The 25,162-nt window shown below is 51.2% G+C and overlaps 1 protein-coding gene across 1 annotated transcript in view; it reads right to left on the bottom strand.

Annotated features, from left to right (window-relative positions):
• Positions 1–25,162, bottom strand: part of ACADVL (acyl-CoA dehydrogenase very long chain) — a 47,526-nt gene extending 22,364 nt beyond the window's left edge. Inside the window, exons 1-4 of the mRNA XM_060254574.1 lie at positions 25,047–25,162; positions 24,352–24,433; positions 5,124–5,198; positions 2,581–2,653 (exon numbers count right to left, since the gene is read on the bottom strand). Of these exons, the coding sequence (XP_060110557.1) occupies positions 2,581–2,653; positions 5,124–5,198; positions 24,352–24,433; positions 25,047–25,108 (292 nt within the window). The 5' untranslated portion in view covers positions 25,109–25,162. The remainder of the gene's footprint in view (positions 1–2,580; positions 2,654–5,123; positions 5,199–24,351; positions 24,434–25,046) is intronic.

Here is a 25,162-nt window from a genome sequence, read left to right on the forward strand (position 1 = left end):
GACTCTGGGACGTTTTGCTTTAAAAAAGGGACAACTTTTCTAAACAGAACATGACAGAAGTTTTAATAAGTATGCATGGGATGGAGAGAACGGATGCAGAGAACTTCCCCCCCCTCTCCCCAAACAGTAGAACTCAACAGTGCAATTTCACTCAACAAAACTGACGAGCGAAAGATTCAGAGCAGGCCGTATTCCTTTACCAGATGAGGAATTATATTGACTACTTGGCTCCAGTTGGTGGTAGTGACAGTCGCAAGCACAGATGGATTTAAAACGGGATTAAGACAGATTCATGGAGCAGAGCTCCATCAAAGGCTACTAGCCAAGGTACGTAAAAAAGAGCCTCCGTATACAAAGGCAATCAACCTCTGAATCCCAGTGCTAGCAGGCAGCATCAGGGGAAGGCCTCTCTGCCCTGTCTGTTTGGCCCTTCAGGGCAACAGGATGCTGGAGCAGAGAGACCACTGGTCTGATCCAGCAGGGCTTGTCTGATGCTTAAGACAGACAAAAGGATAATTCTTCTTTACTCAACGAGTGAAAAAACTCATTTTGTCACCACCATAAGAACATCAGAGGAGCACTGCTGGATCAGACCAGTCAGGGTCCACCTAGTCCAGCTTCCTGTCTCACACAGAGGCCAACCAGTTCCTCCAGAGAGCCAACATCAGGGCAGAGAGGCTGAGGCCTTCCCCTGAGAAGAACCTCAGAACAGCCCTGCTGGATCAGACCAGGGAGGGTCTATCTAGTCCAGCCTCCTGTCTCACACAGTGGCCAGCCAGTTCCTCCAGAGAGCCAACAACAGGGCAGAGAGGCCGAGGCCTTCCCCTGAGAAGAACATCAGAAGAGCCCTGCTGGAACAGACCAGAGAGGGTCCATCTAGTCCAGCCTGCTGTCTCTCACAGTGCCCAGCCAGTTCCTCCAGAGAGCCAACAACAGGGCAGAGAGGCTGAGGCCTTCCACTGAGAAGAATACCAAAAGAGCCCTGCTAGATCAGACCAGGGAAGGTCCATCCAGTCCAGCCTCCTGTCTCACAGTGGCCAACCAGTTCCTCTGGAGGGCCAACAACAGGGCAGAGAGGCCGAGGCCTTCCCCTGAGAAGAACATCAGAAGAGCCCTGCTGGAACAGACCAGGGAGGGTCCATCCAGTCCACTATGAGATTGTGATTCAGAGGATATAAATCCAATACCATCATCTTCTTCATCAACCTTAGGAGTAGATTTCCTCCTTTCTGTTCTCACACTTCCTCCCTCTCGCATGCACAAAGAAGGTGCAGGATCTCTCTCTCCGTCTTGCACCGTGGAGGCTGGACACACAGCCAGCATCCAACACCACCTAGTTGGCAAGAATAAGTACTCTATCTCTTACCTGCACCCTCATGCATGCATTTCCTTTAATAAAAGTTGTTTATTAGTCTTTGAACTAATTGCTGACTCTGTAACTGTGCTTAAGTCTGCTTCCACTCCTAGCCCCAGAATTGCTGCGTTAAACACTCTGCTACTTTTACACGGTTTTCTGGCAGAACCAATTCTAGAGCATCCAACATTCATAAGATTGGGGAGGGACCATGGCAGCTCAGTGGTAGAGCCTCTGCTTGGCATGCAGAAGGTCGCAGGCTCAATCCCCAGCAGCATCTCCAGTAAAAAGGACCACGCAGGAGGGGATGGGAAAGACCTCAGCTTGAGACCCTGGAGAGCCACTGCGAGTTTGAGTAGACAAGACTGACTGCGATGGATCCCTGGTCTCATCTGGTGTATGGCAGCTTCAAGTGTTCATAGAATCATAGTTGGAAGGGACCTCCAGGGTCATCTAGTCCAACCCTCTGCACAACGCAGGAAATTCACAAACCCCTCCCCCTAAATTCACAGGATCGTCATTGCTGTCAGGTGGCCATCTAGCCTCTGTTGAAAAACCTCCAAGGAAGGAGAGCCCACCACCTCCCGAGGAGGAAGCCTGTTCCACTGAGGAACTGCTCTATCAGAGGCATAGAATCCTAGAGTTGGAAGGGACCTCCAGGGTCATCTAGTTCAACCCCTGCACAAGGCAGGAAACTCACAAACACCTCTCCCTAAATTCACAGGATCCTCATTGCTGTCAGATGGCCATCTAGCCTCTGTTGAAAAACCTCCAAGGAGAGCCCACCACCTCCTGAAGAATCATAGAATCCTAGAATTGGGACCTCCAGGGTCATCTAGCCCAACCCCCTGAACAATGCAGGAAACTCACAAACACTTCCCCCTCAATTCACAGGATCTTCATTGCTGTCAGATGGCCATCCAGCCTCTGCTGAAAAACCTCCAAGGAAGGAGAACCCACCACCTCCCGAGGAAGCCTGTTCCACTGAGGAACTGCTCTACCAGAGTCACAGAATCCTAGAGTTGGAAGGGAACTCCAGGGTCATCTAGTCCAACCCCCTGCACAATGCAGGAAACTCACAAACACCTCCCCCTTAATTCACAGGATCCTCATTGCTGTCAGATGACCCTCTAGTCTCTGTTCAGATGGGCAGAATTTACCAAAGTTTCAGGAAACATCTGGCGGTTGCAGAAATCCCACCCCAATGCCTACGGCCCCCAACTTACCGGAAGGATAAGGGAAGACTTGCTCGGTGATGATTTGGCCCTTGAACATTCCCACCGCAAACGACTTGGACTCCTGGGGGGGGGAAGAGAGAAGAGACAGGCAGGTGCTTTGCCCCCCTTCCCCTCCAGACTAACCACATCTAGCTGCTCGCGCGTAGCTGCACCCCAGGCTCAAGGGAGAAGACAGAAGCGTAGACGCTAATAATCTAGATTTTCTCAAAAATTAGGAAAGTTATCGACTCCCATTTTATTCTTGCTGTGGTGGGAGGGATGCTTCGGGGTTACACAAAACCCCACCTCCAGACACGACAGTCCACGGCTCCCAGCTTTATTTGCAATGTCTGTCTTTGCTGTGGCTACTTATGCCTGTTTTAATAGCGACAAATGAAATACGCTTTCCAAAGCATAATCTAAAAGGAAACACTTTCTTTAAAAAGAAAAGGCTTAAGTTATTAATGGGGCTGTGTGGCTCAGTGGTAAGAACCTCTGCCTGGCATGCAGAATATCCCAGGTTCAATCCCTGCCATCTCCACACGAAAGATCAGGAAGAGGCGATGAGACAAACCTCGCACCCGAGACCCTAGAGAGCAGATGCCAGTCAGAGGAGACAAGACTGGTCTGGGCATACCACAGGGGTCTAACGAAGGTTGCCAATCTCCAGTTGGGGGCAGAGGATCCCCAGGTTTTGATCCCCTTGCTTTAGAGTCATCAGAAAGTGGCGGTGCAGGCAAATGTCTGTTGGCCACTCCATTATACTCCATAGAGACATCCCATAGGGCATAACGGAGAACTGATACATGGGAATCTGGGACGGCTTGTTTTTTGAGGTAGAGGCACCAAATTTCTAGTGTAGCATCCAGTGCCTCTCCTCAAAACATCCCTCGAGTTTCAAAAAGATTGGACCAGGAGATCCAATTCCTTGAGCCCCAAAAGAAGGTGCCCCATCCTTCATGATTTCCAAATGAAGACATCTAAAAGGCATGTTGCCCCTTTAATGTGATGGCCAGAACTCCCTTTGGAGTTGCCGTGCTTGTCACACCCTTGATCCTGACTCCACCCCCAAAGTCTCCTGGCTCCACCCCCAAAGTCCCCAGATATCTTTTGAGTCAGACCTGGCAACCCATGGTCTAACTCAGTAGAAGGCAGATCTAGGAGCTGCACTAACTCTGGTGTGTGGGAGAAAAAGGGCAGACACTTTGGAGGCACACCTGTAAATAACTAATTGGCTAGCAGCCACTTGCCCTTGCTTTCACTGCCCCTGAGCGGCTAGAATGTTTGTGAACATTCTGAACTATCACACGGACTCAGCCGTCTGCCAGACAGCTCGCAACGCCTCACCTGACCCACATCTTCCGTTTCCACCACACAAAAATCTTTCATAGAATCAAAGAGTGGGAAGGGACCTCCAGGGTCATCTAGTCCAACCCCCTGCTCAATGCAGGAAACTCACAAATACCTCCCTCCAAATTCACAGGATCCTCATTGCTGTCAGATGGCCATCTAGCCTCTGTTGAAAAACCTCCAAGGAAGGAGAGCCCACCACCTCCCGAGGAAGTCTGCTCCATCGAGGAACTGCTCTATCAGAATCATAGAGTTGGAGAGGACCTCCAGGGTCATCTAGTCCAACCCCCTGCTCAATGCAGGAAACTCACAAACCCCTCCCCCTAAATTCACAGGATCCTCATTGCTGTCAGATGGCCACCTAGCCTCTGTTGAAAAACCTCCAAGGAAGGAGAGCCCACCACCTCCGAAGGAGGAAGCCTCTTCCATTGAGGAATTGCTCTAACTTTCAGGAAGTCCTTCCTAATGTCGAGCCGGAAACTTTTTGGATTTAATTTCAACCCATTGGTTCTGGTCCTACCTTCTGGGGCCCCAGAAAACAATTCCACACCATCCTCTATAGGACAGCCCTTCAAGTACTTGAAGATCCTATCACCTCTCAGCTGCCTCCTCTCCAGGCTAAACATCCCCAGCTCCTTCAACCTTTCCTCAGAGGACTTGGTCTCCAGACCCCTCACCATCTTCATCGCCCTCCTCTGGACCCGTTCCAGCTTGTCTAGATCCTTCTTGAAATGTGGTGCCCAAAACTGAACACAAGACTCCAGGTGAGGTCTTACCAGAGCAGTACTTTAATCAGAGAGGGCTGTTTTGGTAACCTCAGAGTCTGCGTTCTCGGAACGTGCTTTGCAAGAGGAAGTGTGAAAGACAACTAGGAAACTGCAGGGTGTAGGGGGCACAAAGCACTCCAGCAGTTCTGGGGGCTGATCCAGGGGAGCAAGGAAGACCTGGCTCTGAAGGAATTGTAACGACTGCTCATTTGATGCCAAGCTCAAGTTGACACACAGTGATTCTCGCACGGGAAGTCCCATGCAAACTGGAATCCACCTCATTAGAACTCCCCTTACATGAACTCATGTGCCAGTCACAATTCACCAGTTGGGTTCTCCTGGCTGAGAAAATTCCTGCCTCAGAGCCTTGTTTCCAGGGGGAAAGCGAGGTGTCGATATTTTAATAAATGACCCTCCATTTCTCCCTGCACTTACTGCAGCTAATGATTTCCTCTCTGTGGCAGCTTGAGAAGGGGAAGCCACGCGGGTGCCCGATTTATCCAGCACGGCCTGCAAAGGAAGACAAAAGGCCCCGTTACCACACCACGGACGAGTATCTCAAGTGCTTTCGCAAGGGATGACTTCGACAGGAGCCGAGCACAAGAGGGAACTGGGCAAAGGAAGCTCTGGCTCTTTCCCTCCCTCCCCAGGGGACTGTCAGAACTTGTATCTTTGCTGCTGGTCCTCTATAATGTGACCAATGCTGTATGGTAGTTTTATTGTGGCTTGGAGCTGTATTGTTACTGAACCAAACTGACTCCATGTTGTAACCTCTGCTTAACCCAGAGTGCCTGAATAGTAATTAACCTTGCCCCACTGGTATCCAAAATATTTGGGGCTGTAGAATGAATTATGTCTTGTCTCTGCACATTCTCACACTGAGACCCTTTGAAGCCGAACAGCATGGCCTTCGGAGTAGGGAGGCATCCTCTCTACTGATAGTGATGGTGAGAAGACAGCTGCGCCCTACAATGTGAATTGTGGCTTTGTGAGATGTTTGCTTTACGTGTATAAAATCAAGCTGATGCTGGCTCTCGCCATTACTGTTATCTTGCCTTTTCCAGCACCTAGTTCTCTTCAATAAAATCCTAGCTTTGTAACTAAGTATGGGATCCGTTTGAAGTTCTTGAGTTCTGACATTATAACAGTAATCCCATTGTTCGTGGCTTATCTGTACTGGAGGCTTGGCTCGATGGCGGCAAAAGTACCAGACGACGGAGAGCCCACCACCCCATCGGAGGACCCGCCGCTCGACCCAAACGTGACGGGGGTCCGACGCAAAATTAAGGTTCCAGCGCCCTTCTCGGTCGACGCCGCCTTCCCGGCCCCGCGAACCTGGAGCCCGCGGAAGTCCACGGCAGCAATCGACGCCGCGGAGCAGCGGTATCGAAGCATGTTGGGCGAAGGAGGGGCAGGAGACGACGACGAGGGCCAGGCGGAGGGCACGGAGCCCCGAGGGGGGGAAGACCCGATCCGGACCCTCCGCAACGAATTATTCGATTGGGTGCGGGAAATCCACGGCGATGTGCACCGTTCCCGCGTGACGATGGCCGAGGAGATGCAGCAGAACCTGGGCGCTATCCACGACCAGCTCCGCAACTTGCAAACCGCGGTCCTGGGGATACCGTATGGAGTGTTGCCACTGGGGCAACCGCCTGTCGCCCCGCCGGCCCCCGCCCCGCAGGCTCCAGCTGCCCCGGCGCCGCCGGCCCCAGCGGCCCCGGCACCTCCGGCTCCGCCGGCCCCAGCGGCCCCGGCACCTCCGGCTCCGCCGGCGCCGCCTGCACTACCCGGTCCGATCCCGCCGGCCCTACCGGGCCCAGCACCGCCGCCTGGGGCGCCGCGAGCGCCAGGAGGGGCCGAGGGACGGGGAAGAGAGCTGAAGATTACGTTCGATGGGAATCCGGAGGACGTGGAATACTTTACTATTCAGTGCGACACGTTCTTCACCCACTGGGGCGCCGACTACCCTACCGAGGCCAGCCGGGTGTACCACATCGCGTCTCGACTGAGAGGGGCGGCCCGCAAATGGTACGTGGGGCTTTTCATGGGAAGAAAGCCCGAATTAGCTACCGTGGCAGGGTTCCTGCACGCGATGCTCCGCCAGTATGGAGATCCCTTGCGGGAGGAGAAGGCGGTCGCTGCCCTCCAACGCATCGAACAGGGCAACCGCTCCACCCGCGAGTACGCCACCGAATTCCTGGGGTACTGTGCGGCAGCGAGGGGATGGAACGAGGTCATGAAATACACCGCGTTCATCAACGGGTTGAATCCGAGCATCCTCGACCGCTGTTACAGTCAGGGAAGGCCCGACACGCTGGTCGGCTGGATCCAACTGGCCGGGGAAGTGGAGACCAACCTCCAACACGTGGGGATGAGGAGACAGCAACTAGCGAGGAAGGGAGCCAAACACACCCCAACTAAATCTGAAGGGAAGAAGGCTCCGACGACCTCCACCCCGTCTCCCGCCCGCAAGTGCTTCCAATGCGGGGACCCAAATCATCTTGCTGCTAACTGCCCTGGGAAAGCGGGATCCACACCACCCACGGCGCGGCCAACCACCCCGGGCCCGAAGAAGAAGAAGAGCAGCCGATCGAAGGAGCCCAGTCGGGGCTCCGTCGCCACTTCCTTGGCGACTGACGAGGATTTTACCACCAGCCTGGCGGCAGTCGAAGAATCGACCGAGGAGTCGGACGATACCGAGTCGGCGGGAAACGACAGCGACCTGCTTTAATGGGTGCCGCAAAGCAGGTCCAACAACAGCCGGCACTCCTCACGGTGAGAGCAACTGGGGGTTTACTTTTTATGGCCGTCACCCTCCTTAACCCGAACCTAAAGAGATTCATGCACGCCCGAGCGCTAATCGACTCAGGGTGTAACAGGGACTTGATCACCCCCCGCCTAGTTGAGGCGCTGGGATTAGCCACTTCGCCCCTGCCACAACCGATGCAGTTCCAGCAAATGGACGGGGGGCCCATGAGAGGGGAACCATGTACTTTAGAAACTCAGGCGGTCCCGGTAGGGACTGAGGAGCATTGGGGAATTGAGACTTTCGTAATCGCCCCCTCCTGCTCTTTCGACGTGGTAGTAGGCTCAGCTTGGCTCGCCCGCCACCAACCCGACATAAGGTGGGAGGAACAGCTCGTCCGGTTCCCGGATTGGAGGTGCGAGCATCACCACTGGCGCCCCGAGTGGGGGCCGCACGCTCCCCCCCAAAACATGCGGGCGTGCCTCACACTCGAGGAAGTCGCCTCCATCCCCAAGGAGTACCGAGACTTAAAGCTGGCATTTAGCGAGAAGGAAGCGGATGAGCTACCGCCCCACCGCCCTACAGACTGTGCCATTGAGCTAATCCCAGGGCAGCAGCTTCCCAAAGCGAAACTGTACTCCATGGGTTGGGCGGAGAAAGCTGAACTCCGAAAGTTTTTGGACAAAAATCTAAAGCGTGGCTTTATTCGACCCGCCACAGCTCCCCATGCCGCCCCTGTCCTGTTCCGAAAGAAGAAGGACGGGTCTCTTAGGCTTTGCACAGATTTTCGTGCGATAAACGGGATTTCCATGTCCAACGCCTACCCGATCCCGTTGATAAAGGACTTATTAAACACTGTAGCAAAGGGGAAAGTATTTACCAAACTCGACCTCCGAGACGCATACTTCCGCGTCCGCATCAAAGAGGGGGACGAGTGGAAGACAGCCTTCAACACCCCACTGGGACAATTTGAGTACCTTGTCATGCCGTTTGGGCTACAGGGAGCCCCGGGTGTTTTTATGAACTTTATTAATGAAGTGCTGCGGGACTTCCTGTTCAAGGGGGTGGTGGTGTACCTTGATGACATCATTATCTATTCACAAGATCTAAAGTCTCATGTGCCTTTGGTCAGAAAAGTGTTAAGCACCCTTTGTAAACACAAACTGTATGCCAAATTGTCAAAATGTGAATTCCACAAGACCGAACTGGATTACTTGGGCTTCCGGGTGTCGGGGGAGGGATTGTCCATGGACCCCGCAAAGGTCCAAGCGGTGTTAGACTGGGAACCCCCTCGAACCCGCAAGCAGTTACAAAGTTTTATCGGGTTCGCTAATTTTTACCGCGACTTCATAAAGGGGTTCGCCACGGTCATGCTCCCTCTTACAGAACTCCTCAAAACTAAAGGGAAGGGTGACGAGGCTAAAAAACCCGGCGCACGCCTAACGTGGACGCCTGACTGTCAAAAAGCTTTCACTGAGCTAAAACGCCTCTTCACCTCCGAACCTGTGCTGGCTCATCCTGACGAACTTAAGCCCTTTGTGGTCCAATGCGACGCCTCCGACGCCGCTGTAGGAGCCATATTAATGCAGAGGGGAGAAAATGGGGCGCTCCGACCCTGTGCCTATATTTCCAGGAAATTTTCCAATGAACAAAGAAACTGGTCGGTCTGGGACAAAGAGGCATTTGCAGTCATGTTTGCCTTAAAAACCTGGCGCTCCTGGCTTGAAGGAGCGAGAGTCCCCTTCGAAATCTGGACCGATCACAAAAACCTGGAAGCCCTCACTGGGCGTCGCAAAATGACTGCAAAACAGATCCGGTGGGCAGGCTTCTTTGCTAAGTTTGATTTTGTGTTGAAACACATCCCGGGCTCAAAGAACTTTTTAGCGGACGCCCTTTCCCGCCTGCCCCAACACGACAGTCTCAGGGAGGAGGTGGTGGACTCACTAATTTCCCCCTCAGCCATCGCGGGGGGGGTCACCACCCGCTCCGGTAAACAGACCAACCCACCGGACTTAGAATTACTTTCTCGGTTCCTCTCAGAGTACAAACAAGAAACTGACCGCCCCCCCAACTTGGTCAAGGCCGAGAACGGGCTCTGGTTACATAATGAAAAAATCTATGTGCCCGATCCCCTCAGGAAGGAGGTTTTGGACCGCTGCCACTCAAGTCGCTTGGCCGGCCACTTTGGCTATGTCAAAACACTCAACTTGCTCACCCGCCAATTTTGGTGGCCGAAAATGAAAAAAGATGTTTCAGAATTTGTACTCTCATGCCCCACTTGCCTCATGGCAAAACGAAGGGGGGGCAAACCTCCGGGCCACCTGGTTCCCCTCCCTACAGCCACCCGACCTTGGTCGGTAGTCTCCATGGACTTCATTGTAGAGCTCCCGCCCTCACAGGGCAAGACAGTCATCTTGGTCGTAGTCGACACCTTTTCAAAGCAGGCTCACTTCATTCCTTGCAAACAGTTACCTACAGCCAAAAAACTTGCCCAGCTCTTTTTTACTCACATTGTACGCCTACACTCATTCCCAGACAAGGTCATTAGTGACCGCGGAACGCAGTTCGTTGCCAACTTCTGGCGGGAGTTCTGCAAACTAGCTGGCATTGAGCAAGGACTGAGTTCTGCCTACCACCCCCAGTCGGACGGACAGACGGAGAGGGTTAATGGCCTTCTAGAGCAATACCTCCGCTGTTTCATTAATTTCCAACAGTCCAACTGGGTAGATCTCCTCCCCTTTGCAGAATACGGCTACAACAATAGCCTCCATAGCTCAACCAAAACCTCCCCTTTTCAAATCATCAATGGCTACGAGGGCAAGCCGTTCCCTACGCTCGCCCTCCCAGCCAGCCCATCCCAGCCAACATCATGCCAACAATGGTGGGAGGGACTTCGTGAAGGCTGGAAGGGAATTCAGGAAAACCTGGAGGAAGCGAAAAAAGCCTACAAAAAACAGTTTGACAAAAAACACTCCCCGGAGTGGGATCTGAAGGTGGGGGATACAGTTTTCCTGTCGACAAAGAACCTTCCCCTTCCCCAGTCCTGCCGCAAACTTGCACTGAAGTTCCTAGGACCTTTCAAAATCAAAAGGGTGATAAATAAAGTAACGGTAGAACTCGAACTACCCAAATCACTAAGTAAGATCCATCCTGTTTTTCATTGCAGCTTGCTTCGGAAAGACCCTGGTGCTACGTCCTTCCATCCCAGGGCCCCACCGCCCCCTCCGACGACAGTGAGGGGTCAGAGTCACCATGAAGTCCAGGAGATACTGGACTCCAGAGTCAAACGGGGGAAACTGTATTATTTGATCAGGTGGAAACACTTCCCCCCGAGCTGTGACGAGTGGGTCGAGTCTCAGAATGTAGTGGCACCGCAACTGCTGAAAAAGTTTCACCTACTGTACCCGCACAAGCCCAAGGCCGGCCCCGCGGGAGGGGGCGCTTAGGGGGGGCAGTATGTCAGAACTTGTATCTTTGCTGCTGGTCCTCTATAATGTGACCAATGCTGTATGGTAGTTTTATTGTGGCTTGGAGCTGTATTGTTACTGAACCAAACTGACTCCATGTTGTAACCTCTGCTTAACCCAGAGTGCCTGAATAGTAATTAACCTTGCCCCACTGGTATCCAAAATATTTGGGGCTGTAGAATGAATTATGTCTTGTCTCTGCACATTCTCACACTGAGACCCTTTGAAGCCGAACAGCATGGCCTTCGGAGTAGGGAGGCATCCTCTCTACTGATAGTGATGGTGAGAAGACAGCTGCGCCCTACAATGTGAATTGTGGCTTTGTGAGATGTTTGCTTTACGTGTATAAAATCAAGCTGATGCTGGCTCTCGCCATTACTGTTATCTTGCCTTTTCCAGCACCTAGTTCTCTTCAATAAAATCCTAGCTTTGTAACTAAGTATGGGATCCGTTTGAAGTTCTTGAGTTCTGACAGGGACCAGGTGGTGGAGGAGCCTCAATCAATGGAGAAAACTGAGGTTTTGCTCTGTAGCTCTGCTGTGCGACTGAGCAACCCTTGCAAAGCCAGCTGAGATGCAGAAGGAAGCAAGAGAGAGGGAGAAGGAAGCGGACAAGAGCCAGTTGCTCAAGGGCCTGATTGGAGCCCTCTGGGGGCCTGATTCAGCCCCTCGGCAGCATGGTTGATACCCCTGTCCTATTTGTTTCTGCCCAGGAATACGATCACAGGGAGGAGCTGGCCTGAGGCAACTTGTTTGGTGGGTACATGAGACAGGATCTTTTTGGTGGCATCCCCGTAACTGTGGAAGAACTTCCCAAGGGAGGTGCAGCCGGCCCTCTCCCTTTTGATTTTTAGGTGGCATCTGAAGACAGTATTATTTAAGGCTGCACTTGGTTAAAATGGTGATTTAAAATATTGATTTTTATGTTTTTAATATGCTTTATGCTACACTGTAAGCCCCCTTGAGCACCAAAAAGAAGGTGAATAATAAATGCTTTAAGCAAACAAACTTTTCCTCGCTCTCTTACAAGACTGGAACGCAGACACTTTATCAGCCCACAAGTAATTTGCTTGTTGGATTAATAAACACCGGTTGTAGCGACTGTCACAGCATTTTTAAAAGGAGACTAGGCAAGGCTCACAGGGGAGAATTTATTTTTATTTGCTTAGAGGTAAAAGGAGCTGCCACATTCGAAGGCAGTGGGCCCCTGACTACTAGTTAGAAGAAGAAGAAGATATTGGATTTATATCCCGCCCACCACTCCGAAGAGTCTCAGAGCAGCTCACAATCTCCTTTCCCTTCCTCCCCCAAAACAGACACCCTGTGAGGTAGATGAAGATATTGGATTTATATCCCGCCCTCCACTCCGAAGAGTCTCAGAGCAGCTCACAATCTCCTTTCCCTTCCTCCCCCACAACAGACACCCTGTGAGGTAGATGAAGATATTGGATTTATATCCTGCCCTCCACTCCGAAGAGTCTCAGAGCGGCTCACAATCTCCTTTCCCTTCCTCCCCCACGACAGACACCCTGTGAGGTAGATGAAGATATTGGATTTATATCCCGCCCTCCACTCCGAAGAGTCTCAGAGCGGCTCACAATCTCCTTTCCCTTCCTCCCCCACAACAGACACCCTGTGAGGTAGATGAAGATATTGGATTTATATCCCGCCCTCCACTCCGAAGAGTCTCAGAGTGGCTCACAATCTCCTTTCCCTTCCTCCCCCCCACAACAGACACCCTGTGAGGTAGATGAAGATATTGGATTTATATCCCGCCCTCCACTCCGAAGAGTCTCAGGGCGGCTCACAATCTCCTTTCCCTTCCTCCCCCACAATAGACACCCTGTGAGGTAGATGAAGATATTGGATTTATATCCCGCCCTCCACTCCGAAGAGTCTCAGAGCGGCTCACAATCTCCTTTCCCTTCCTCCCCCACAACAGACACCCTGTGAGGTAGATGAAGATATTGGATTTATATCCCGCCCTCCACTCCGAAGAGTCTCAGAGCGGCTCACAATCTCCTTTCCCTTCCTCCCCCACAATAGACACCCTGTGAGGTAGATGAAGATATTGGATTTATATCTCGCCCTCCACTCCGAAGAGTCTCAGAGTGGCTCACAATCTCCTTTCCCTTCCTCCCCCCCACAACAGACACCCTGTGAGGTAGATGAAGATATTGGATTTATATCCCGCCCTCCACTCCGAAGAGTCTCAGAGCGGCTCACAATCTCCTTTCCCTTCCTCCCCCACAATAGACACCCTGTGAGGTAGATGAAGATATTGGATTTATATCCCGCCCTCCACTCCGAAGAGTCTCAGAGTGGCTCACAATCTCCTTTCCCTTCCTCCCCCCCACAACAGACACCCTGTGAGGTAGATGAAGATATTGGATTTATATCCCGCCCTCCACTCCGAAGAGTCTCAGTGGCTAGACTTGATGGACCACTTCTGATTGTCCGGTAACTTGCTGGGTTTCGACTGAGAGGCAGGGCAGATAATGCAGGGCAGATAATGCAGGCCTGGCTCATCCAGTTGCACCATCTCTCTTTCTGGCAGTGCTGACTCTACCACTGGGCGGAATGATGCAACCCGACCTTGAGCTGCAGATTCTGGAGTCCCTTGAAGGTCCTATCAATTGCTAAACTCACTCATACATTTTCACCTCCATGAGGGGCGTGCCTCTTGAGATCTCCTAACTTGGGCACCAAGATCTCTGCCATGAGGAGCAAATATCACTATGGCTTGCCTCAAAATTAATTAATCCCAAACAAATGGTGACCACATCAACTAAGCTTGTTATTCCTGTTTGGTTCTTGCATCTGGTAAACACCTTTATTATGCAGTGTGCTAATTTGCTGCTCGCCCTCCGCCTATATATATGTACCGGTAACTTCCACTTTGATGTATCTGAGGAAGAGTGCGTGCACATGAAAGTTCATAACTTGAATAAAAGAAGAAGAATTGCAGACTTATACGCCGCCCTTCTCGCTGAATCAGAGACTCAGAGCGACTCACAATCGCCTATATCTTCTCTCCCCCAACAACAGACACCCTGTGAGGTGGGTGGGGATAAGAGGGCTCTCACAGCAGCTGCCCTTTCAAGGATAACTCCTATGAGAGCTACGGCTGATAGGCCGTTCCAGCAGCTGCAAGAAGGAGAATTGCAGATTTATACCCCATCCTTCTCTCAGAATCAGAGACTCAGAGCGGCTTACAATCCCCTATATCTTCTCCCCCCACAACAGACACCCTGTGAGGTGGGAAGGGCTGAGAGAGCTCTCAGCAGCTGCCCTTTCAAGGACAACTCCTGCGAGACCTACGGCTGACCCAAGGCCATTCCAGCAGCTGCAAGTGAAGGAGTGGGGAATCAAACCCCGTTCTCCCAGATAAGAGTCCACACACTCAACCACTACACCAAACGAAACTTTGTTGGTCTTAAACAAAGGACCATTGGACTTGACCTTCGTTCTGCACACAGTTAGAAAGTCTAACAGGGAAGCTCTCTGTATTGCCTCCATCTCTATGGGGAAAATAACTTCACCTGCTGAATTTCTGTCTGCTGAGGTGCTGTTTGAAGGAATCCCCAGATCTGACAACCCAACATTTGTCTATTGGGCACAGCAAATGCTGACAGGGTGTAGCTCACCTTTCTTGCGTTTCATTGATTAAAGGCTTGAGATAAAGTCACGGGGCGCGGCTGCTTTGTAGCAGAGGGTGCTCAGAAGGCCTCCAATGCTCATGCTCTTTTTATACAGCAGGGGTGGCCAACGGTAGCTCTCCAGATGTTTTTTGCCTACAACTCCCATCAGCCCCAGTCATTGGCCATGCTGGCTGGGGCTGATCGGAGTTGTAGGCAAAAAACATCTGGAGAGCTACCGTTGGCCACCCCTGGTCTACAGCATTGATCACCCTTGAACAAATATTCCCTCTGGAAACCACTGCTAAGTCAGAGCAGTAGCCCCAAGTCATAACGGTGAAGCTCCACCCAGTCGACTGCAGGGTGACATGAGAGAGGTTTACAAGATAATGGATGGGATGGAGAAAGTAGAGAAAGAGGTGCTTTTCTCCCTTTCTCACAATACAAGAACTCGTGGGCATTCAATGAAATTGCTGAGCAGACAGGTTAAAACGGATAAAAGGAAGTAGGTACTTCTTCACCCAAAGGGTGATTAACATGTGGAATTCACTGCCACAGGAGGTGGTGGCAGCCACAAGCATGGTCACCTTCAAGAGGGGTTTAGATAAAAATATGGACCAGAGGTCCATCAGTGGCTATTAGCCACAGTGTCTGTGTGTGTGTATATATATATAAAAAAATTTTGGCCACTGTGTGACACAGAGTGTTGGACTGGATGGGCCATTGGCCTGATCCAACATGGCTTCTCTTATGTTCTTATGTGACACAGAGTGTTGGACTGGATGGGCCATTGGCCTGATCCAACATGGCTTCTCTTATATTCTTATGTCTTTCAACACCAACAATCTTTACAAGAGAGGGGCTTTCAACTGAGAACAGTGACGGGACAAGAATCTTAAAAGACTATGAGTTGGATGGATTTAAAATGGACTAGGGAAAATACAGAAGATATATAGAAAAAGAATGGAAGATAAAAGGACATTGGGCAATTTTTGATAACAATTCAGTGTTAAAAATATTAAAACGAAGAACGAAGGTGTACTATAACAATGAAGTTAGGGTTAGGTATTAGTATTATTAGAAATATGTTTTTTTTGTAAAATAACAATTTTATATTTTTCTTTTCTATTTTTATGTTATAAGATTCTTAAGAGATAAGGTTACCTTCTTTTTATATTTTAATCAAATGACACCGGCCGGAGTCAAGCTATAGGGGGGAAGGAAGGGGGGGAAATAGCAATGTACGAGATAGCTAGTGAGTTTATTAATGTTTTATTGAAATTGAACATCATATGTTGCTAAAATAAAAAGTGCTTCACACCGAGGACAGTGATGGTTTCATCTCAAACTGGCCGCCCGTTTGTTCGATTCAGCTCACTTTCCCCCTCCCACCTTGCCCATGGAGTAGCTGGCAGCCTGCAGTTTAACTGGATATATCAATGGCCATCTGGTTTTACATTGTTCTAATCTTTTCTATGTTTTAATTATGTATTTATTGTAACTGTCTTACTGAAACTGTCGAATTTGTACATTGCCCAGAGCCCTGCTATGGCAGGGATGGGGCAATCCCTAAATTTAATCAATCAATCTAAAGAAAGGGGCTGCAGTGGCTCAGTGGCAGAGCCTCTGCCTGGTGTGCAGAAGGTCCCAGGTTCAATCCCCAGCATCTCCCCTTAGAAGGACCAGGCAGGAGGTGATGGGAAAGACCTCTGTCTCAGACCCTGGAGACTAAAGGAGATGGCCTGTGGCTCAGTGGCAGAGCCTCTGCCTGGCATACAGAAGGTTCCAGGTTCAATCCCCAGCATCTCCAGTTAAAGGACCAGGCAGGAGGTGATGGGAAAGACCTCTGCCTGAGACCCTGGAGACTAAAGGAGAAGGGCTGTGGCTCAGTGGTAGAGACTCTGCTTGGCATGCAGAAGGTCCCAGGTTCAATCCCTGGAATCTCCACTTCAAGGATCTCACAGGGTGACATGGAAGACCTTAGTCAGAAACCCTGGAGAGAGAGCTGCTGCCAGTCTGAGTAGACAGTACTGACCCTGATGGACTAAAAAGGTCTGGTTCAGTATAAGGCAGCTTCATGTGAAGATGATGATGATATTGGATTTATACCGCACCCTACACTCTGAATCTCAGAGTGGCTCACAATCTCCTTTCCCTTCCCTCCCCCACAACAGACACCCTGTGAGGCAGATGAAGATATAGGATTTATATCCCGCCCTCCACTCTGAAGAGTCTCAGAGCAGCTCACAATCTCCTTTCCCTTCCCTCCCCCACAACAGACACCCTGTGAGGCAGATGAAGATATAGGATTTATATCCCGCCCTCCACTCTGAAGAGTCTCAGAGCGGCTCACAATCTTCTTTCCCTTCCTCCCCCACAACAGACACCCTGTGAGGCAGGTGGGGCTGAGAGAGCTCTCACAGCAGCTGCCCTTTCAAGGACAGAGTCTCAGAGCGGCCTACAATCTCCTTTTCCTTCCTCCCCCACAACAGACACCCTGTGAGGCCGGGCGGGGGGGGGGGGGGGCTGAGAGAGCTCTCACAGCAGCTGCCCTTTCAAGGACAACCTCTGCCAGAGCTCTGGCTGACCCAAGGCCATGCTAGCAGGTGCAAGTGGAGGAGGGGGGAGTCAGCCCTGGTTCTCCCAGATAAGAGCCCGTGCATTTAACCACTACACACCATACTGGCTCTCACACCAAGCTGGTTCATAACGACTGCACACAATGCAATCTGGATCCCTTCCAGTTGGTGAGGCCGGATGATCAGACAAGGCTGGGGGCAGAAGGTATTTGGCAGTAGAAGAAAGCAGAGTCAAGCAGCATTTTTGTCTTGGCAGGGCAGGGACCTTAAACACCTCCCTGTGGGAAGGCACTTATAAAGAGGTGGTCCACAGACAGTTCCTGAAGAACACGTTTGTGGATCTCAGTGACCTGCGTAATTACTCCCTAGCGGTCGACACTCCACTCTTGGGCGAAACGCTTGAAAGGGTGGTGGCGGTTTTGTGCTCCCAGAAGAGATGAAACATCTAGCTCCTTTTCAATCCAGATTCAGGGTTTGGTATGAAAAAAAATTCGGGCACTGGGAGAGTGCCACCCGGTTGATTCTGCCGGACCTCTTGGTGGCTTCCTGTCACACCAGCCATGGCATCTTTCTGGATAGGCTGGCAGGGTCTGAATAGGAGCTTCTGGATCCTGCCAGATGTCCCGGCTACAGCCCCGCCTCCAAAAGCGTGACTTGGCTGCAGGAATCCTGTGTACAATTCTGGCCACCGCACCTCAAAAAGGATATTGTAGCATTGGGAAAAGTGCAGAAAAGGGCAACTAGAATGATTAAAGGGTTGGAACACTTTCCAAATGAAGAAAGGTTAAAACGCTCGGGGCTCTTTAGCTTGGAGAAGCGTCGACTGCGGGGTGACATGATAAGAGGTTGACAAGATTATGCATGGGATGGAGAAAGCAGAGAAAGAAGTCCTTTTCTCCCTTTCTCACAATACAAGAACTCGTGGGCATTCCATGAAATTGCTGAGCAGTCAGGTTAAAACGGATAAAAGGAAGTACTTCTTCACCCAAAGGATGATTAACATGTGGAACTCACTGCCACAGGAGGTGGTGGCAGCTACAAGCATAGCCAGCTTTAAGAGGGGTTGGATAAAAATATGGAACAGAGGTCCATCAGTGGCTATTAGCCACAGTGTATATATATGTATGTGTGTGTGTGCATATACACACACACACACACACATTGGCCACTGTGTGACACAGAGTGTGGGACTGGAGGGGCCACTGGCCTGATCCAACAGGGCTTCTCTTATGTTCTTATGTGACACAGAGTGTTGGACTGGAAGGGCCATTGGCCTGATCCAACGTGGCTTCTCTTATGTTCTTATGTGACACAGAGTGTTGGACTGGAAGGGCCATTGGCTTGATCCAACGTGGCTTCTCTTCTGTTCTTATGTGACACAGAGTGTTGGACTGGAGGGGCCATTGGCCTGATCCAACGTGGCTTCTCTTATGTTCTTATGTGACCCAGAGTGTTGGACTGGAGGGGCCATTGGCCTGATCCAACGTGGCTTCTCTTATGTTCTTATGTGACCCAGAGTGTTGGACTGGATGGGCCATTGGCCTGATCCAACGTGGCTTCTCTTATGTTCTTATGTGACACAGAGTGTTGGACTGGATGGACCATTGGCCTGATCCAACGTGGCTTCTCTTATGTTCTTATGTGACACAGAGTGTTGGACTGGATGGACCATTGGCCTGATCCAACATGGCTTCTCTTATGTTCTTATGTGACACAGAGTGTTGGACTGGATGGACCATTGGCCTGATCCAACGTGGCTTCTCTTATGTTCTTATGTGACACAGAGTGTTGGACTGGATGAACCATTGGCCTGATCCAACGTGGCTTCTCTTATGTTCTTATGTGACCCAGAGTGTTGGACTGGATGGGCCATTGGCCTGATCCAACATGGCTTCTCTTATGTTCTTATGTGATGCAGAGTGTTGGACTGGAGGGGCCACTGGCCTGATCCAACATGGCTTCTCTTATGTTGATGAACACATTGATGAACACGAGTTATTGAGGAAGACTCAGCATGGGTTCTGTAGGGGAAGATCTTGCCTCACTAACCTGTTACATTTCTTTGAGGGGGTGAACAAACATGTGGACAAAGGAGACCCGATAGATGTTGTTTACCTTGACTTCCAGAAAGCTTTTGATAAAGTTCCTCATCAAAGGCTCCTTAGAAAGCTTGAGAGTCATGGAGTAAAAGGACAGGTCCTCTTGTGGATCAAAAACTGGCTAAGTAATAGGAAGCAGAGAGTGAGGATAAATGGGCAGTCTTCGCAGTGGAGGACGGTAAGCAGCGGGGTGCCGCAGGGCTCGGTACTGGGTCCCATGCTCTTTAACTTGTTCATAAATGATTTAGAGTTGGGAGTGAGCAGTGAAGTGGCCAAATTTGCGGATGACACTAAATTGTTCAGGGTGGTGAGAACCAGAGAGGATTGTGAGGAACTCCAAAGGGATCTGTTGAGGCTGGGTGAGTGGGCGTCAACGTGGCAGATACGGTTCAATGTGGCCAAGTGCAAAGTAATGCACATTGGGGCCAAGAATCCCAGCTACAAATACAAGTTGATGGGGTGTGAACTGGCAGAGACTGACCAAGAGAGAGATCTTGGGGTCATGGTAGATAATTCACTGAAAATGTCAAGACAGTGTGCGTTTGCAATAAAAAAGGCCAACGCCATGCTGGGAATTATTAGGAAGGGAACTGAAAACAAATCAGCCAGTATCATAATGCCCCTGTATAAATCGATGGTGCGGTCTCATTTGGAATACTGTGTGCAGTTCTGGTCGCCGCACCTCAAAAAGGATATTATAGCATTGGAGAAAGTTCAGAAAAGGGCAACTAGAATGATTAAAGGGCTGGAACACCTTCCCTATGAAGAAAGGTTGAAACGCTTAGGGCTCTTTAGCTTGGAGAAACGTCGACTGAGGGGTGACATGATAGAGGTTTACAAGATAATGCATGGGATGGAGAAAGTAGAGAAAGAAGTACTTTTCTCCCTTTCTCACAATACAAGAACTCGCGGGCATTCGATGAAATTGCTGAGCAGACAGGTTAAAACGGATAAAAGGAAGTACTTCTTCACCCAAAGGGTGATTACCATGTGGAATTCACTGCCACAGGAGGTGGTGGCGTCCACAAGCATGGCCACCTTCAAGAGGGGTTTAGATAAAAATATGGAGCAGAGGTCCATCAGTGGCTATTAGCCACATTTTGTGTGTGTGTGTGTATATATATATATATATTTGGCCGCTGTGTGACACAGAATGTTGGACTGGATGGGCCATTGGCCTGATCTAACATGGCTTCTCTTATGTTCTTAATTTTTTGTATTGACATACTCAAAATAGGGATATTGGCTGTTTATCCCATTACATATACTTCACTCATTTTCACTATATTTTATTGTATTCCTTTTTCCCTAATGGCAAACTAGGATGATGTTTACATGTTAGAAAGTAAATTAGGTGGACAAGAACGTCACTATCCAAAGTGTTTCTCTTTTAGCTGTACTGACATATTCAAGTAGGATATTGGCTGTTATCTCATTACATATACTAAACCCATCTTCCACTATATTTTAATGCATTTTTCTTCTAATGGCAAACTATATGTTTGTTACATGTTAAAAGGTGAATTAGTTGGATGGGGAAAACTTCTGAGAAAGGAACACCCTCTTTTTGGCCCAGGCTTATTCAATAGAGCAGGAGTGGCCATCGGTAGCTCTCCAGATGTTTTTTGCCTACAACTCCCATCAGCCCCAGCCATTAGCCATGCTTGCTGGGGCTGATGGGAGTTGTAGGAAAAAACATCTGGAGAGCTACCATTGGCCACCCCTGCAATAACGCGATTAACAGACATTCTCACATTTTGACACGTTGCTGTTTTATCGCTTTCTCACCCTCATGCTACCCAGATCAAAGGTTTGCTCAATTTGTTAATTTTTACTATTCTGTCACTGGATCTTAAATTTGTACCATTTTGCATTCTAAACCACTGCCTACTGGCTATGTGTAGCTCTGCTCACTGTACCTGATTCCTCGTCGGATGAAGTGTGGCCAGAGCACACGAAAGCTTCCGTTCTGAATAAAACTTTGTTGGTCTTAAAGATGCCACTTGACTCCTACTTCGTTCTAACCCCAAACCCAGTTTCCTGACAGCGCAGAAGCAGCTTACGGAACTCATTATTACATGATACGAGGACAGCCAGAGACACTAAAGAAGACGACGGCGACGCTGGACTTATATCCCTCCCTCCACTCCGAATTTCAAGAGTCTCAGAGCGGCTCACAATCTCCTTTATCTTCCTCCCCCACAGCAGACACCCTGTGAGGTGGGTGGGGCTGAGAGGGCTCTCACAGCAGCTGCCCTTTCAAGGACAGAGTCTCAGAGCGGCCTAAAATCTCCTTTCCCTTCCTCCCCCACAACAGACACCCTGTGAGGTGGGTGGGGCTGAGAGGGCTCTCACGGCAGCTGCCCTTTCAATGACAACCTCTGCCAGAATTATGGCTGACCCAAGGCCATTCCAGCAGGTGCAAGTGGAGGAGTGGGGAATCAAACCCAGTTCTCCCAGATAAGAGAGCCATGGCTGACCCAAGGCCATTCCAGCAGGTGCAAGTGGAGGAGTGGGGAATCAAACCCAGTTCTCCCAGATAAGAGTTCGCGCACCAAACTGGATCTCTGAACTGACAGAGGATGGATTTATCAGTGGCTCCCACCCCACCCACACTGATAGATGAAGCCTCCAGGGCTTAGTACTGTCTACCTTGGAACACTAATCCAGCAGGGCCCATCTAGCAACTGCCAGGGCATGGAGAACCGTCCTGCAGAATCTAGGTCTCCAATCCAAATTTCTGGCAGGCCGCAGCAGCTGGGGGAGGGGGTTGCACGATTACTAAAAAAGTATTTGAGATCCTGGCAAAGATCCCGGGACTGGGATATTTGAGGCCGCGGGCTGCCATTGTTCCCTAGGAAAAACCTGCCAAACTTCCTGCCAGTACCTTTGCCCTACTTACGGCTGGAATAACATGAACTTTACCCTAGAGAGTCATGCTTGAGAGCAGCTGATGCTGGGGGGGAGCCGTGGCTTAGGGGGCACCGCATCTGGGGAGGGGGCAGAGACTCATTCATCGGAAGAGCAGAGACGCTCCGGCGCAGCTGTCATTTGGACCCGGCCCCCCAAGCGGCAGCATCCGGGACCACAGGAAATCACTGCGGGCTCTTCTGTTTTTAGCAATGACGGCACAAAACGGGGCCCTGACCCGGCCGGCCAAGGCCAGGCCCATCTCAGAAGGTAATCAGGGGCAGCACCCCTGATTTGTACTTGGAGGGGAGACGCCCAAACAGGAGTGGCCAAACTTATGTGTAAGCGCCACATAGAATAAATGTCAGATGTTTGAGAGCCAGAAGACATCAACATGAGATGTTTGAGGGAGGGAGGGAGGGAGGGAAGGAAGGAATCATAGACTTGGAAGGGACCTCCAGGGTCATCTAGTCCAACCCCCTGCACAATGCAGGAAACTCATAAACACCTCCCCCTAAATTCACAGGATCTTCATTGCTGTCAGATGGCCATCTAGCCTCTGTTGAAAAACCTCCAAGGAAGGAGAGCCCACCACCTCCCAAGGAAGTTCTTCGTAAGGTTGAGTGGGAAACTCTTCTGATTTAATTTCAACCCATTGTATCATAGAATCAGAGTTGGAAGGGATCTCTAGGGTCATCTAGTCCAACCCCCTGCACAAGGCAGGAAACTCACAAACCCCTCCCCCTAAATTCACAGGATCTTCATTGCTGTCAGATGCCCCTCTAGCCTTTGTTTCAAAACCTCCAAGGAAGGAGAGTCCACCACCTCCCGAGGAAGCCTGTTCCACTGAGGAACTGCTCTATCAGAATCATAGAGTTGGAAGGGACCTCCAGGGTCATCTAGTCCAACCCCCTGCACAATACAGGAAACTCACAACCCCCCCCCCCCTAAATTCACAGGATCTTCATTGCTGTCAGATGGCCCTCTAGCCTCTGTTTAAAAACCTCCAAGGAAGGAGAGCCCACCACCTCCCGAGGAAGCTGGAAAGGAAGGAAGGAAGATTGATGGTGCAAAGAAAGCAACTTTAACTTTAAAATGCATTCTCCAAGCTGCTGGCTGACTTGGCTTGGAGAGGTGATGTAAAGAGAGAAATGCCTCTTCCAAGCTGGCCCAAGGGGGTTTCGAGAGTCACACAATATGTGTGAAAGAGCTACAGTTTGGCCACCCCGGCCTGCAAAGGAGTTGCTACGCAGAGGTAGGAGGTTGCAAACTATCTCTGCCTGTCTTTTGCCTTGACCTGGATGTCCCAGGCTAGCCCGATCTCATCAGCTCCGGGAAACTAGGAAGGGCCGCCCCATTCAGTACCTGGACGGGAGACTACCGAGAGAGTCCAGAGTTGTGCAGAGCCAGGCAACGGCAAACCACCTCCGAATGTCTTTCCCCCTGGCTTGAATGGCTCAGGCTCACCCGATCGCATCAGCTCTCAGAAGCCAAGCAGAGTCAGCCGTAGTTAGTACTTAGCTGGGAGACCCCCCGGGAAGTCCAGGGTCGTCAAACAGGCAAGCAAAGGCAAACCACCTCCGTTCATCCCTTGCCTTGAAAATCCTAAGGGATTGCTCTAAGTCACTTGAGGGCGCATTCCACACACACAACTTGGGGACTGAGGATATATATCCTGAGTAATGTGTGGAGTTATTGTTACTATTATTAATAGTTTATTTATATTCCGCCCATTCCCCCGTGGGGGCTCAGGGCGGAGCACAACGTAAATAAAATCACATTAAAACCGTATATTAATAAAAGCAATTACAATTATTCCACAAACAAATTTTACGGAATACCAAATTTTATACCTCACCTGAAGACCTGGCGGAACAGATCCGTTTTACAGGCCCTACGAAAGGCTAGCAAGCCAGGTAGGGCCCGGATCTCCATAGGGAGCTGATTCCATCAGGTTGGGGCCACGACCGAAAAGGACCTGGCCCCGGTAGAGGCAAGACGGGCATCTTTTGGGCAGGGGACAGTCAGCCTATCCTGGGAGGCCGAACGAAGCGACCTCAGAGCAGCCTAAAATCTCCTTTATCTCCCTCCCCCACAACAGACGCCCTGTGAGGTGAGTGGGGCTGAGGGAGCTCTTGAAGGAGAGGGGATTGGGGCAGGAATCGGCTCCCCTGCAGCCAAGGGCCAGGGAGGGACCCAACCCCCCACTCCCTCCCACTTACCTCCGCAGCCTGCGCCGCATAGAGCCTCCTCCCGAGCGGCTGCTGCAGAGGCGGGAGCTGCCCAGCAGGGACCCCCAAGGACCTGCAAGTTGGAGACAGGACAGGTGAGGCTCGGCCTCTCGCATCCCACCTTGCAAGAGTCCCAGGGGCGCAAAGGGAACCCCACCCCGAGTTTAATTCCCAGGCTTGGCCCCCAGCTCCTCCCCCCACCCAGGACTGTTGCTGGGGCCGCCGCCACCCAGGCCCTGCAGAGCGTCCCTCCCACCCAGGTCTGCCGCTGGGGCCACAACCGCCCAGGCCCTGCAGAGCGTCCCTCCCACCCACGTCGACTTCTGAGGCCACCGCCGCCCAGGGCCTGCAGAGCACCCCTCCCCCAGGTCTGCTGCTGGGGCCACCACCGCCCAGGCCCTGCAGAGCGTCCCTCCCACCCAGGTCTGCCGCAGGGGCCACCACCGCCCAAGCCCTGCAGAACGTTCCTCCCCCCAGGTCTGCTTCTGGGGCCACCACCGCCCAGGCCCTGCAGAGCGCCCCTTCCTGGTCTGGGGCCACCACCGCCCAGGCACTGCAGAGCGTCCCTCCCACCCCCAGGTCTGCTTCTGGGGCCACCACCGCCCAGGCCCTGCAGAGCGCCCCTTCCTGGTCTGGGGCCACCACCGCCCAGGCCCTGCAGAGGGCACAACCCCCTTGCCACTCACCTTGGGGCGGGGCGCAGCAGGAGGCGCCAGCAGGCGGGCGCGGGGAGCCGGAGAGCGTGCATGGCGAGACTGGACGGGAACCGGCCGCTTCTGTCGCCGCTTCTTCCGCTGCTGCC

Source organism: Heteronotia binoei, chromosome 15 (assembly GCF_032191835.1).
Source record: "Heteronotia binoei isolate CCM8104 ecotype False Entrance Well chromosome 15, APGP_CSIRO_Hbin_v1, whole genome shotgun sequence".
Lineage (NCBI taxonomy): Eukaryota > Metazoa > Chordata > Lepidosauria > Squamata > Gekkonidae > Heteronotia > Heteronotia binoei.